The 15,370-nt window shown below is 39.1% G+C and overlaps 4 protein-coding genes across 4 annotated transcripts in view; 3 read left to right on the plus strand and 1 right to left on the minus strand.

Annotated features, from left to right (window-relative positions):
• The window catches only part of LOC146470290 (translocator protein-like), a 117,454-nt gene that overhangs the window by 8,688 nt on the left and 93,396 nt on the right, over nt 1-15,370 (minus strand). The gene's annotated exons all lie outside the window — the stretch shown is intronic.
• LOC146470291 (collagen alpha-1(XIV) chain-like) lies at nt 3,123-5,192 on the plus strand. The gene is made up of 3 exons (XM_085122405.1): nt 3,123-3,311; nt 4,211-4,612; nt 4,874-5,192. Exons 1-3 carry the CDS (start codon nt 3,182-3,184, stop codon nt 5,179-5,181), a joined length of 840 nt encoding a protein of 279 aa, XP_084978531.1. The 5' UTR covers nt 3,123-3,181; the 3' UTR covers nt 5,182-5,192.
• On the plus strand, nt 6,699-10,044 carry LOC146470292 (uncharacterized). The gene is made up of 3 exons (XM_085121926.1): nt 6,699-7,274; nt 8,173-8,320; nt 9,098-10,044. Exons 1-3 carry the CDS (start codon nt 7,086-7,088, stop codon nt 10,012-10,014), a joined length of 1,254 nt encoding a protein of 417 aa, XP_084978052.1. The 5' UTR covers nt 6,699-7,085; the 3' UTR covers nt 10,015-10,044.
• LOC146470293 (uncharacterized) lies at nt 11,125-14,939 on the plus strand. Its single transcript, XM_085121979.1, has 3 exons — nt 11,125-11,194; nt 13,493-13,643; nt 14,040-14,939. The coding sequence occupies exons 2-3, from the start codon at nt 13,544-13,546 to the stop codon at nt 14,915-14,917; spliced, it is 978 nt and encodes a 325-aa protein (XP_084978105.1). The 5' UTR covers nt 11,125-11,194; nt 13,493-13,543; the 3' UTR covers nt 14,918-14,939.

A 15,370-nucleotide genomic window follows, 5' to 3' on the forward strand; every position in this document is an offset into this window, starting at 1 on the left:
AGGTTCGCTGCTTATTTTCAGCCGGTCAACAACGGCGAAATCGCCGGCATCTTCGATTTCGGACTCCAAACTGATGTTCGACTCTCCACTATCCGATTTCTCGTCCTCGAATTTCTCTGCTGCCGAGGCAGTTATAGAAAATCTGACTGGTTGTACCAAGAACCCTTGTCGCTCTCCGCCAGCTAAATTTTTTTGGCTTCGTCAAATGATTTTTCGACCTTCTTTGGGCCCGGTTTTTTCTTAACTGTCACCCAAGGCGACTTTTCTAGTTTCGCTTTCTTCATAACAACCTTTTACGCAACGCTTGAATCCAAAATGGAAAGCTGTTTCACAATAAAATTTTACATACAACGCCGTGACATGCGATGAACACGATGTGGACAAAAATATGCAAATTCGCCGGTAATTCGATATCGCGGGTAAGTTTTGCCGCCTAATATCTCAACACAGTCCCGCATAAATTGGATTATGACACCTTCACTCGCTCACCGCTTTTCCTACAAAACTTTATTTTTCAGATAGCTCGCGTTCTTTTTAAGATTTCTAACGGCTGTTTTCACGAAACTTTGCATCCCTTTCTTGTTTCAACAATTATCTAAAAAAATTAATTTGAGAAAAATTCGACCTTTCTTCCCTATAAGTAACCTTAATTCATGCCACATCGGTTAAGCTCAAGTGTTTGTGTTTTCGAATCAGTGGACATGTTTTCGCAGTGTCAATTTAATTCAGATTGAATTTTTTGCAGCAGTGAGAATTCTAATTTATGCAAGCTGCGAACTTCAACCTTCAACTGTCAAACTGTCAACTTTTAAACCAATGAAATTTTATTGACTGTGGTAAGTAGCCAATCAGAAAGCCGGCCAGAAAAGCTATTGACAATGCTCGCGTCAATTTGAATAAAATCCATGTTTACCGTTGTTTACTGGGTCTTTTCCCCTCATTTTGGGGGGGGGGGGGGGGGGGTTGGTATTTTAAAAAACAAATTGACCTCAGTTTTTTATGCATCTGTCCTCTTATTGATGCATCCGGTTTTTCGCTTTTAGCCATTTTTTGATCAGTATTTCGGTTTCTGCACCCAAAATCTTCGGTTTTTCGGTTTTGTTGTCTTTTGTGCTTTGCGGGTTTTTTTTTTTTTAGCATTTGGTTTTCGGTTTTTGGCCAAAATAGAAGCGGATGTTTCGGGTTTGGTTTCCGACGTGGTTTTCGATTTGCCCTATTTTGTTACGGTTTCTCTTAGCACTTATGCGCCTCAACCGCGTGCGCGTGCCAAGACCCTGCAGCCAAGGGAGTTCTCGAATAGCCTCCAAACGCAGCGGTTATCAGTCGTTATTGAGAGAAGTGTAAGTTCCTGGTGATGACAGAAATCAAAGGCTACTACTGTGAACCAACTCTTGAATGCAGAAGTGAATGGTGGTAACCGTAAAGTGGTACTCGCATCAAACTACGCTACAAGGATTCGTGGACGCCATCCCGCATTCCGGGAATGCATTTTGTATAAACAATTAAATTACACACGCACTCTGATTCATTCCGATACGCGAAGCAACGCAAAGGTGGGCGAGTGCGTTGTTGGGGTGGTTTTGCGTGGTTGCCAATCGCCAAAATTGCGTCCAGTTTATCTTCCAAGAACCTCCGTATTTTTTTTCCCTCGCGTCGTGTTGTCGCTGAATAAAAATTGATTTTAATTGCCTAGCACGTGACCTAAATCTGAGTTCAAACGACGGCATCTGTCGCGTTTTATAACATCGGAAGAAGCCTTCAATCTTGCTTAAGTTGCTATTTGGCCTGCCAAATGAACGTAAATATAGAAATACATATTAAATTGAATCTTTAAAGCTAATTGAAGGGTTTATTTGGGGGGGGGGGTATGCAAGGGTATACAGGGGTATAAAAGGGTATACACGGGTAAATAGGAGGTGGTAAACGGAAGGATTGAGAGATTAATGGACCTGTGTAGACAGGACCAGAGGTGAAGACAGGCAGACAAGCAGATAGAGAGGCGGATATAGATATAAATCTTCCTTCCCAGTTGAAAAACGTTCTAGCTGGAAAGAAAAAACTCTAATTGATCGATCTGATAAATTGGTGACACGCGGTGCATACGGACTAAACTATATTAATTTCACCACGATATTTGTGGATGATATGGTCGTGAATCCGGCATATACTCTTTTCTTTTTATGAGAATATTGTTTTTCCGGCCCAACTGGCTGAATATTCCTATTTTTCAGTCTAATATCAATTACAAGCGTGTATGGAGTTCAGATCTGTAGCCAACTGTCCGCCGGCTGGCATCGAACATTTGGCTAGTGAAGTTTTTCTCACTTTATTGGCTAGTTTTGTCGCTTCGAGAAAGGAAGAATTTTATACTTGAGTTAAAAACATAATTGTATTGTATTTACAAATTTTCAACACACAAAATTAAATTCTTTTCTAAATCTCAGCCTCGGGTTTATTCTTAAAAAATTCTTAAATTCGCAAATTTCAGCTCCGGTATTCTTATAAAATGAATTTTTATCAAAAAGAATGTATTCTGTAGTGTCTGTTTAAATTAGGAAAATTGACAAAAAATCCTTCATCGAATCGCAAAGGAGGACTATACTTATCCTATAGATCTGAAAACCTCGACCGAAAATCCATAATTTTGAAAACTTGGAGGTGAATTCGGAGATTCGATTGAAATCTTTCAGCAATCAGTCACGTGTGACCTACATGACTGTAAAATGGTCTAACATGCGATTGCACAGAGGAAAACTAAACGGCACAGTTTGTTCTTTTTTCCTGTCGTCACCGGGAACTTACACTTCTCTCAATACAACCAATAACCGCTGCGTTTGGAGGCTATTCGAGAACTCCCTTGGCTGCAGCGTCTTGGCACGCGTACGCGGTTGAGGCGCAAAATAATTGCTGAGGAGAAGGCAAAATCGAAATCCACAAACCACACCACATGGCAAACCAACTTCGAAAAAAACCGCTTGTATTTTGGCCGAAAAACGAAAACCAAAGACTAAAAAAAGGAAAAACCGCAAACTACAACAGACACCAAAACCGAAATACCGACCTAAAACTGGCTAAAACCGAAAAACCGAAACCAGGAAGTTAGTTTTTCTATAAAAATACCTTGTTCACTGACGATGCTCATCAAAAGGTAAAGCGTAAAGTGTAGCTACACGCGTGAAAAATGTCAAGACCTTGCGCTTTTCTTCTTATCTTGGTTTCCGTGATTGTTTTCCAAAGCGGACAGAGCTCAGCCAACTTCAGGCGACAACCAACCACTCTGCCACCAGATCCGAATGATGAGTACTACGAGAGTAAGTTGAATTGATGTATGAATATTTTTTAAACTTATTTAACCCTTAAAAACTGCCGGTTTGACATCAAGGTCGTTTTTAATTGTGACAAACTAAAGATTCAGTCCTAGCAATTTGAAACGCCTTTGAAAATAAAAAAGTTTTATTTTAACTTATCATTATCATTTTCAACTTATCCCTGACAAAAAAATAATATAGGGAAGCTGCTTGTATGCTAAAGATAGCGAGATTGCCAAATCCTCAGATGATTTCAAGGCGCAAACTTACTATGCGAAATTGAAAACCATGAATACTTCTTAATTAACTTTCAAACGACAACAGATCTAGAGGAAATAGAAAATGAATTTTATTCCGGCGCGGATTAAGAAGCGCCGTCATTTTCCAGTTTAAATATTTTCAGTGGTTTGAAGTCCCATTTCATGGCTCTCTAGCAAATCGACGGGTAAGTAAAACAAAACTGTTCTGACTGCAAAAATGTTTTGGAAGAGATTTGTAAGCATTCAGTGGGCATCAGTTGTAGTTGCTATACTGTTTTTAATGTTAGGAAACCATATGACAAAAATTAGTAAACAATTCCTGGTTCTACAACTTACTCTGTAAAAATAGACATTACCAAAAATGTATGGCGCTCGGTTTAGTGTGGAAAAAATATTTTTGAAAAATTTTGTATGTTTATTATTCACTCAATATTACAAGGATTCGGTGGACATCAGTTGTAGTTTCAATACTGTTTGCAATGTTACGTTTTCTAAAAAAAATCCTGGAACACTGATTCTGTAAAAAAAAAAAAAAAAAGAGGTTACCAATATATGACGCCCTATTTTTCGGCTCTGGCGGCACTGAGATCTTAATTTCATTCTTTTCCACTTAAAGTCATTCTTCTTAATTTCCTATTGCAGCCTTCCAAAATGTTTCTTCTCCCGATGTCACTGCAAGTAAGCTGATGACAAATTTCCTGCACATTTATCCCATCAGACCGGTTCCCTTCACTAGGAGAGAGCAACGTCTCTACATCGAAGACATTGTGATTGTCATGGACGGCTCCAGCTCAATTGCAAGCTGTGAATTTGGCAAAGGAAAAAAAGCGCTTCAGCACATGATGAGGTTGGCGGAAAAAGGCAGACTCCACGACACGAAGTACGCTGCGGTTACCTTTGCCACATCAGCAACTGTCAACTTCAAGTTTTTGCCATACTCTTCAGCGGCAAACAAGATCACACAGATTACTTATCCAGGTGGTGGCACCAACACTCAGGCTGGACTGACAGAGGCGAAGAGATTGTTTGATGACCCTTCCTCAGGTATGTGTTAAGATCAGTGGATGTTGTATACAAAAGAAATGTGCACAAAATGAAGAGTCAAAAATAGCTGAGTGTAAACGAAAAGAAAATTTTAAATATGAAGTAGCATTACATTGTTAATGTGGCGGAGACTGAGAGCGAGTCTTCATGGACGCAAAAAGCAAGCGAAAGGAGTTCTGGTCGAAACGATGTATTGTTTTTCTTTTTCAGTTCATTTTTCTATACTTAATTTCAGTATGTTTTGTGGCTATTCTTTCAAAGGTCGCCGTATCGCCGCAACGAAGATTGTGTTTCTTGTCACTGATGGTCGCTCAAATTTCCAGACACAGCTGACCATTCCCAAGGCAAAAGCACTGAAAGACAGCGGGGTGAAGATTTTCGTAGTTGCTGTTGGAACGTACATCTTAGGCATTGACGAGATGGTGAAAGTGGCTTCATATCCACCGGAGGAGTTCCTGTTCCGAGTCAAAACTCACCAACAATTTTGGGAAGTTATTAAGTTGGTGATAAAGAAGGTCAACCTATGGAAGTACACAATCCTCCAGGGGCAATATGATCCCCCTTGTTAGAAATGGTCTTAAACATGTATGTATTCGTATTCAGGTGAAAGGACAATCGAGCGCAAACTTGTTTCTTGAGAGCACCTGTCGTATTTGCATCTTTGAGATGGTCACGATTTTAACATTTTTTTAATTGTTCTTGGGCTTAACTGGATTATGAGTTACTTCTGAAAGTATCGTGCAGTTATTTTCTTTTTCTTTTTTGCTATTAGTAAGTCTATTTTGATAAAATTGGAAACGCATAATTTTATTGTTAGTTGTACTGGAAAGCTCTTCATTGCAAATAAATTACATTGGCTTTATGTACCGTTTCCTGTTATTCATTTCATTCAATCAGTTTTTTCTGTACAAGATAATGATCTTGATGGGGGATTGCTTAGTTCTTCCGGTTTTAGCTTTTTAAACCGGAATAACTGACAGTCAGCACTACTGATTTTTGTAATTAATTGTTTCAAAACAGGAAAGGCATTCATGTTTTACTTAAGATGTATTTACAAGATTTTTTGGCTCTTCAATTAGACACGAGCAAAACATATCCAGCGACGTGAAAACAGTTGCTTCTGATTCCTGTCCACAATGTTATAAACACAGACCGGAATCATTTTATGATTTCCACCGCAGGGCCAATGCAGACTTTCAGATGAATGTCTTTGATTAACAGCCTAAGAAGAATCGTTAATTTTACTTGATCAATGAAGAAACCTTAAATCATGCTTTGTTTATTATGGAATAAAGGAGAAAAAATTATCCTTCTTAATTGCCCGATATATTAAGACCAAACACAAAAGTATTGATTTAATTCTCTTATTTCTTAAGACGCTCTTAACTTCGGCGGTTTTAGTAACGAGATAATGAAGCCTGACGTGTTTATAATATATTGCTTCTCTTTGGGATTCCTTGTCACTCTGCTTACGAACTTGTGCTGTCACCGGTCATCCTTCCAAATTTGAAGACAGTGAGGTTTACAGGGTAGTATTGCTGCAAAAAAGTCGAGTCACCAAAAACAGTATTTTCAGTTCATTTGCAAACCAGTTTGGAGACTGCTTTCGCGTAGTACTGATATACATTTGCCGCTGCTCAAGTTTCTTGGAAGAAAATATTGTGCAAACTGATATGGTAATAGTAGAGTTTTTTCTAATCTCATTTTTCCTTGGGAGTGAATATGTCTGCTTCAATTTTAAGCAATCAGCACTCGCGACGCTGAAAAGGACTTTTTTTTTATTTAAACAATATATGAACACGACATTTGCTTTAAGAGCAACTAAGTGCTCATCGAAAGAGCTTACGTCGGATTATCTAACCCGCATAAACACATGACAGAGACGGACTGATTTACAGGGCTAACACGGGTACAATAATTAAGTTAAAAAAAAAAAAAGAAAAATCATAAGCTAAACTAAGAAAAACGAGATGAATTGGAAATAAATGACTGAACTTTCTCAAATCAACGAAAACTGATTCGACTGAAATTGCAAATCCGGAGAACCAAACAGAAAACATTCAATCTTTTTCTGGTCCGGTCCCAGTATGTTGGCAGCAGAGATAGATAAAGCAGTACGATGAGCAGCATACATTGGACTTTTGTTTTGTAGAGAAGCGGGAAGTTCAATGATATATAGATAAATGTGTAAGGCAACGTTTACTGAATAGAACCTCCCTCGTTATCTTCTAATTTGCGATTTAATGAAAATGTGCATTTCAGCGCGTAATAAGCCACTATAAGGCTAATTAATTACATCTTTTCATGACCTTGGTGGATTGCTTAAATTTTTAATTCATTAATATTTTGCGTTCTCGTCGTTAGTTAAAATTATTTAACCAGGAAGCAATTAATTAAGTTGTGTTCGTGATCACTTTAGAAAGCGGATCTTAGCCCTCGCTATTTGTAATAGCTGGCAAAAAGAACCGACACCATGATTAACATTCAGCTCTTTACGATTTTGCTTATTTTCCAATCTGAGCGTGTAAAATCCTTTGAAAATATCGAGTTCTGTCAAGAAATGGTTATCAAGGATTGCACTACTAATTTAAGTGAAGTCTTTCAAGCACTAGAGAAAAGAAACCTATCAAAACAGAAGTTTGAAAAATGCGCGCAGTTACAGGTGAGCGCGTATCCTTCGTTGCAGGCGGAAAAAAAGAGGAGGAAATAGGGGAGCCATCGACACACTCGAAGCGCGGGAAGCTTGTTAGCGTTAGTCACGTGAAACCGCTTTCAGATTTAAGTAAGCCATTTCTTGGCACTCACCCGTAAATTGACCAGAATTTTCTGAAGATGATTTCGGCTACTCGTGTTGATTTAGTTTTGGAGACAGAGTCAAATGCTACCGATCGATGTATGGCAAAAACCTCGAGTTGGTGGCAGTCCTCCAGGTTAATAACGTATGAAAAAGCAACAATGTAGTGAGAAGAGATCTTTCAAACAAGCGAAATTCAAAATATCATTTTGGGAACTTCGTGTTATAAAAGATGTACCAGCAGAGGGGGTAATATAGTGTAATTACCTATTTTGTAGTTTGCAAACAGATATCGGTGTTAAACCCTGCTCTGCCACAAGCAACGCTTATTGAGGTCTCTGTTTACAGGATAGCCATAAAATAGAATTGTAAATGTCACGGGGATTAAAATCTTCTCGTACAAAATGAAATCAAAACAAAAAGAACAGCAGTTATTAAGCCTCTGAAGGTCGTCTAGCCAGTCAGAATTAGCTATATCCATACTGTGTACTCCAATGAATCAGTCTCTATCTAGGCCATTTTTTAATTCTTGTAATAATTTTACCACGCAAATGATACTTATATAGTTTGTTGAGGTGTTCCTTGTTGACGATGCGTTGAGGTAGCTCTTATTGCAGTTACGTTCACTTGCTTTGTGCATCGCAGCGGTACCCGTGAAGCGCACTCCGTCACTTTTTACTTTGGATTGTGTCATTTGTATAATTTGCATCCCACGAAAAGGTTTCGTTATTGTCCTTATCTCTCAAGCTGTTGTTGCTCCTTCCAGGAAATCATCGAATGCCTTTCCGTCCCTCGTTGCTCTGGAGAACTTCTCTTCTCTTTTCGTTTACTTGTGATAGCGACAGCAAGGTTGATGAAAGAAAACAACTATTGTCCTTATCTGGAATACAACGACTTAAGGAGTTACATTACAGGTAATAAATTAAAATGACCTTCCCCTTATTTAAGAGAAGACATTAGGTTTAGAAGAACTGACTATTAATCTGGAGGTTTTGGGTCTTAATTTGTCTTTAATCACTGATCGGATTTGTCGCGTGGTGATCTGTGTTCAACTTTTTCGGCTGTGCTGATATAAATGCCAAACTAGTCATCTTTCTGCTAGATGTATAAATTCAGATATACTCAAGCTTTACTCTTGTTAGGACCACAACTTAAACTATTAATAGGTGAACTAATCATGAAACAGATAGGTTTCTTTCAAGGAGACGATTTCTTATTAACTGTTGTTAACACCCGTGTGGCTTTGACGCAGACGTCTCCTTTTTTTGCCCGTGACGCATGCGCGTAGCTTCACCCAGGAGATGGGCAAAATTCTGAGACTGAGCTGCCAAAATGTCCCATTACCTGAACGCAAGGTTACAAGAAGATGGTACCAGAAATATTATTTATGTTTTTTGTCACTATAATTGTGCTTTGAGATGTCCAGGAGCAAGTTTCAAGTTTTATTTATTCACAGCAGAACCTTAAGTTATAACTGATGAGGCTGGCTTGCAAATAGCGAAGAGCTAATCGCCGCAAGCCAGACTGTAAACAAAATAACACCCAGTTAAAACTCTGCCCTAGATCATAACATGTATCGAAGCTTAAAATGTAATGATTAAATGGAAAATAAACTCATTTATGGATGACAAGCAATCCAGTTTTTGTTTTAGGTTTAATTGATTGCCCCTTAAACATTTTTTTTCTCGTAGGTGGGTCAACGTCATGCAATGGTGTCAACGTATTTGACGATCAATGTCATCGAAAATGCATGTGCTATAAAGGAGAACTTCTCTTCTGCCATCGCATTAGAAAAGAATTTACAGCCATGAACTTCAAGGAACGGCAAAGATTTGTCCAAGTTCTAACAACAGTCGCAACAAATCCTATTTTCAGAGATAAGTATAGAAGTTTCGGCAGGCTTCATTCGAAGATGCCAAGCAAGCTTCTTCATCACATGCCTCAAATATTTCTTCCTTGGCACAGATGGTATTTGCTGGAATTTGAAAACTTTCTTCGTCAGGTAGACTGTCGGATAACAATTCCATACTGGGATTGGAGTAATGACACCAAGCATTGGGCCCGAGCGACTGAGGCAAGTGATGTTTGGCATCCAGGACCAGCTGGTCTAGGAGGTGATGGAAGTTTACTTCATGGCTGCGTCACAGACGGGCCATTTAAGGAAGGTGACTTCTTCTTACCCCAAAGCATTGGCGAAAGTTGTTTGAAAAGAAACTTTAATCTTTCTTGCTCTCTTCCAAGTAAAGAACAGGTACAGAATGTTATTAACAACGAGAATTTCACTGTGTTTGAAAACTTTGTTCGTAATGTGATTCACCCTGCTCTTCATGATTGTGTCGGTGGCCATATGGGCAAGCATCACTCCGCTGCCTTTACGCCAGAGTTCTGGATTCATCACAGCTTTGTTGATAAACTATGGGCAGATTGGCAGATGAAAAGGAAAAACCGAATATTTGAGTATTTTACCACTGTTTCTTTCGAGATGCCACTGAGCAGGCGATTTCCTTGGGAACTCCTTGATAACCACGGCTTACCTGGTGACGTCAGAATAAGCTACGAGCATCTGGGAGACTCCGCTCACAACTTTGGGCTAGATAGCCTTGTGTGAACAATGAAAACTAGATTCAGACTGCATTCAACGAACCGGCAATTACACTTATAGTCAGCTAGTAGGTAGGGCCAAAATTAAACGCCAAACAACGACAAAAAGAAGCTTTAATTGTTTACTTATTTGTAATTTACGGCGTCATTTTATTAAGGAACTGAATGTCCGAAATAACCACAGTGGACTAAAATAACGTGGACAAGAAATAACGTCCTTCATATAGAATAGAGAGTTTTAGATCCGTGCCTCAATGCGCGCCCAAACCCGCGGCCTACAAAGACCATGATTTTCTGTTAGTTTGGCGCATGTCACCCATACTCAGTTCTACTTCTTATAAGAAATCCCTTAACCAAATTATAAAGAGCCCTTTAGGTACTGCAAATATCGTTCAACACATCACCACGGTGGGCCAGACCTGACATTGAGCTTAGCAGTGCAGTGACGCGAGCCCCAGCAAGGGCGAAACAGCCGTGTCCACGGCTCAGCTTTCCAGTCTTGAGCGCTAATTTTGTCAGTTTCAGGCTCGCTATAAAACAGTCTCTTATGTTCATTTGCGAGTTTAAGTGCCTAAGAAACAACTGGAGAAAACCTCACAGTCCTAGCGTAAAGTCTCAAGTTCGCTCGCAAACAGTCCTTATAATTATATCTTAGCGTTTTAATACCAAGGAAGAAGAGGAGAAAATATTGCAAATTGGCAGCTTAAAAGGTCAAGTCTCTCTGCCGTTTCAGGCTTGCCGAAGACTCCTAATGATTCACGTACGCGTTTTCATGTCAGAGAGAAATTTAGGGGGTACCCAACGAAGCAGATCAGTAAAATATTCTTTCCACAGACCACTTTTCGGATAGCTAGTTAACTATTTTTACGGTCGAGATATATCAGTATCTAGCCGGGAATAACATTTTGGGAAGATCTTGCTTAGATTCTGTATGCTGTAACGAAAGTTGTTAGCTGGCAGAGGTGTAAAATGCTTCCAGTCTGACTGTTCTCGCGATTTGTACTCGACCAGATCGCACCAGGGTTGATAAAGTTTAAGACAAATAATTGCTTTTACTAGTCACATCAAGCAAGCAAGCGTGCTGGTCAGTGATGTTTGAGCAGTTGGCAGTGTGCCGGCATTTTAATTTAATTGGACACTGTAAATGATGACTGAAATGGGACTTTCGTCGTGCAGACGAGGCTTTGGTAAGAAGTCACTATTCACTTTTCCTATCTTCTTGCAATGTTCTTACACCTTTCAGTAGTTTCAATCGTCATTGTTTACCCTACAACTGCAAGGAATTGTCTTTTGAGGAAAAGTCCATGCCGGTTAAATCGTTCAGTTGCTGTGTTCTTGCATATTTATGCGTCTCGGTATCCACCCAACAAGAAACCGTGATAACGGACGATTGGTATGTCTGCGTTGGTCAGCACAGTCATCCGATATCCAACAAAAGGGAATGGAATAACTGTTTGATAAAAATGGGTTAATCAAAAGATATTATTAGATCTTGCTGATTCCAAGAAAGACTAGAATACGATTTAATGACCGCCATTTCTCGAGCATGGTGCGTAAAAGAGGGGAAACTAAGAAATTTTACTAGATCTTGCTGCTTTCACTTCCAAGAAAGATCAGAATATGATTTAATGGCCGCTCCGTTTCTCGCGCATGGTGCGTATAATGACTGATTTCCCTTGGCCGCTAAGCCAATCAAAACTCTGGATCTCAATTATCCAATTATTAATAACAGCGAGTACTCAATGCTTCGACAAAACTCATACCAGACTCATACTCATCAGCGGGAGTTTCTCCTTAACTGAATTATTCTTAGGACATCAAAGGTTACAATAAGAATTAATTTATTTGCGACTGCGTTTCTGCGGAAATTAATTTGAACAAACTCCGTTGGAAATAACAGCCTTGTAAAACAAACAAATCTAATAAGTAAGGTCTAAAACGCGATCTAGCAACACATGCGTCACTAAAATATATAAGGAGTTGTGTTTGAAACCACTTGCCAAACAAACATGCAATTTCTTAATGCTATTCTTTCATTGATGCTTTGCGTCATGCGCCAGGTTATATTAGCGGAGAGAAATCACTTTTGTGAAGCAATGGTGATTCAACAATGCTCAGATAACTCGCAAGGGCTTTGAAAGCTCTCGAAAGTGGGAATCAAAGTCTGTTGATCAAAGAGTGCGACGCACTACAGGCAAGTCACACCATGTATCTTTTATTTAAGAAGCTTTACTCTCTGACAACACGTCACTTAAAAACTGGTAAAATTCAAAAAATTTAAAATGTTGCAAACGTCTCAGAAACAAACATGTATACGATAACGTAGAGCCTGAATTACTTTTCGTCCAATGGCTTTAACTCTTGAGAGTCTCATCCGCCGAATCAACAGTTAGAATAACATTTATTTATACTTTCCACGGCTGATGATAAACAGCATCAGTGGAAATTCAGGAAAGCCCAACTCACTCATCCGCAGATTCAAGAGTTCTGAGTTTTTTTTTTTTTAACATCACAGTAGCGCAACTGCTCAGAACTAAAGTATGATTCAATGCCGGATAGTACAACACCACACAAAATGATAGTTAAGATTCAAGTGATTGCCATTGTGACAAAAATTTACCAAGTAGGTTGCTCCTTCTGCAGCCTTATGCCTCATCCCAGGCGATGAGGTTGAGTGAGCGAGTAGGTTTTCTTTAGTGCTTTGGAATACACTAATATCATTTACATATACTGTAAGCCCGAAAAATCCTTGGACTATAACTTAAGAGCTGCCTGTCTTAGTATCTTTTTTACGCTACTTCAGTAAAAGAAATGTCTCAGCTTTCATTTCCCCTCACTATAAGTTATTGACAAACAGCATGTGGGCCTGATAAGCAGGTGTACAGCAAGCTTCGGTTAGCTTGTATTAAAAGACACGAAAAGCAATTCGCATTCACGCATAGGATCAAAGCAAAAAGATGTACGAAGAACAACTTAAAGTGAACGACGAATATCTCACAATGAATCTGGTTTGTATTTTTAATAACAACAATTGGATTCATGATTGGTTTCTGGATTTTAACCCCACATCGTCCCTCGTAATTCCGGGTGACTGCGTTAATAACGTATCTAAAATTACGGAATGAAAGTTAAAAATGGTGGGCATTTAGGGAGAGTGTAGTAGTAAGGATAACCCTTAAATGATAAAAATAATAAATGAATTTGTTCGGAAGAAAAGTGACAGGGACTCAGAACCAAACTGCTTTCCAGTATTTGTTTTACAATTTAAATCCATACAATTTTCAAACATTAAAACGCCAAGAAGTCTTACCACTCAAACACTTCCGCATCTTGCACGTAATATTCATTTCGGGTGATAAATTCTTTATAATCACAGGTATTATTTCGGGATAAGCCAGATGGAAAGGGTCGTTATCAAACAGTTTGACAAAGACATGGTGCTTAAAGAAGAATTTTACCTTTATTTCCAAAAATCTTTTTTTCAGGCTACCATTGATTGTCTTTCTGTTCCTCGTTGCCACGGGAACCTCTTGAAAATGCTTTGTTACTTTGTTTTGACGACAGCAACCACGCTAAAACAAACACGTAACATTTGCCCTAATCTTGACGTCACAAGCTTAGAAGGTTGTGTGAAAGGTAGGCCAGGTTGGGGATATAGTTGTGCACAATGATGAACACACATAATTTTGTTGCCCCCGACCAAACAAGTTTACGAATAGTATAGGCTGAAGCTGGGAAGTTCGCAAATACGCGCGGTTCGAATCAGTCCTTTAAGCTTGCAATTGGTTATTTAACACAAAACGAAACATCAATGAATTAACTGAAGTTTAAAGAGGATAGGTTTTAATTCAAAGTCTATCTATGGGAACTATATTTGCTCAGATTGTGGTATGCGCATACGCAGTTAAAACCTACTCGATATAGCATAGCATCTGAAGTTACCTAAAAACTACAGATTCAACGTTCAGAAGTGAGCGTTATTCACGTTTCAATATTATTGAATACCTTACTTTTACTGGTTAAAATCCATAGGTCTCAGTGTAACATATAAAGACAACAAAAACACTAAAGATGAGTGTGATAGAAGATGCCAATGTAAAGTTTCTTGCTACAGAGTACGAAAGGAATTCACCATGATGAGTCTCGCAGAACGAACGCGGTTCATAGACGTGCTTAAACTAGTTTCGACTGACCCACGATACGAGAGATTGGCAACACTTCATTCCAGAATACCGAGCGCGTTTCTTCATCACATGCCTCAAATATTTCTTCCCTGGCACAGATGGTATTTGTTGGAATTTGAAAACTTTCTTCGTGAAATCGACTGCCGTGTGACAGTTCCGTACTGGAATTGGAGCAAGGACGCGGTGCACTGGACTCGAGGTTCTGAGCTGAAAGATGTATGGAATCCAGGCCCTCACGGCCTAGGTGGCGATGGGGTCTTGCCTCACAAGTGCGTAATGGACGGTCCGTTTAAACAAAGTCAGTTCACCTTGCCAAGGTCCGCTGGTGGTGGTTGCTTGAAAAGAAAATTTAATTTCTCTTGCAACCTGCCAAACCAGGAAGACGCCCTAAATCTTATCAGGGTCGACAACTTTCTAGCCTTTGAACATACAGTTCGTGAAACTTTTCACCCGACTTTTCATGACTGCGTCGGTGGACATATGTTTCATCATACAACGGCGTCATTCACTCCAGAATTTTGGATCCATCACGGGTTTATCGATAAACTCTGGACGGATTGGCAGGGGAAAGACACAGCTAACAAATTTCAGTATTACACCAATGTCAGCTACACGATGCCAGGGTCTGAACGGTTTCCATGGGAATACCTCGATGTGCATGATCTACCCAGTGGTGTGAAGGTTCTTTATGAAAATTGCAAGACCGAGGTTGATGAAAACCCTTAGTGGCATGGCTACTGTACAGATACCATGTATTATTTTACAGACTGAGGCATTTATTAAAGTTTTTTTTTCTAATAATAATAATAATAATAATAATAATAATAATAATAATAATAATAGCGCGCGAATCATAAACAGATGCTCTCGCGCGTTTTACAATATAGATAGCCTAAATAAATATAATTTAAAATTACTATGGAATTACAAGGTCAATGGCTAAAATACAATGATCAACTTCATTCATTAGGAAACAACCTATGAATAAAATAATTTATAGATGATTCCTAATAGCTAATTACAATTCTAATAAAGGTCAAAGGCTTGTCGAAATAAATGAGTTTTCAACCTGCACTTGAAAGATTGAACACTTTGTGCGCAGCGAACCGCGTTGGGTAAACTGATCCAGAGCGCTGGTGCGGCTACGGTAAAGCTACGATCACCCAGCGTACGCAGAGT

The sequence above is a fragment of the Pavona decussata genome, unplaced genomic scaffold (assembly GCF_977016875.1).
Source record: "Pavona decussata unplaced genomic scaffold, jaPavDecu1.1 SCAFFOLD_114, whole genome shotgun sequence".
NCBI classification, from domain to species: Eukaryota; Metazoa; Cnidaria; class Anthozoa; order Scleractinia; family Agariciidae; genus Pavona; species Pavona decussata.

Bases quoted from the DNA above. Each gene is read 5' to 3' on its own strand.
- LOC146470292 (XM_085121926.1), top strand. From the start codon at position 7,086: ATGATTAACATTCAGCTCTTTACGATTTTGCTTATTTTCCAATCTGAG. The intron at 7,275-8,172 runs GTGAGCGCGTAT...TGCTCCTTCCAG, and splicing joins AAAAATGCGCGCAGTTACAG to GAAATCATCGAATGCCTTTC. The intron at 8,321-9,097 runs GTAATAAATTAA...TTTTTCTCGTAG, and splicing joins CTTAAGGAGTTACATTACAG to GTGGGTCAACGTCATGCAAT.
- LOC146470291 (XM_085122405.1), top strand. From the start codon at position 3,182: ATGTCAAGACCTTGCGCTTTTCTTCTTATCTTGGTTTCCGTGATTGTT. The intron at 3,312-4,210 runs GTAAGTTGAATT...TTCCTATTGCAG, and splicing joins GAATGATGAGTACTACGAGA to CCTTCCAAAATGTTTCTTCT. The intron at 4,613-4,873 runs GTATGTGTTAAG...ATTCTTTCAAAG, and splicing joins GTTTGATGACCCTTCCTCAG to GTCGCCGTATCGCCGCAACG.
- LOC146470293 (XM_085121979.1), top strand. From the start codon at position 13,544: ATGCTTTGTTACTTTGTTTTGACGACAGCAACCACGCTAAAACAAACA. The intron at 13,644-14,039 runs GTAGGCCAGGTT...TAAAATCCATAG, and splicing joins CTTAGAAGGTTGTGTGAAAG to GTCTCAGTGTAACATATAAA.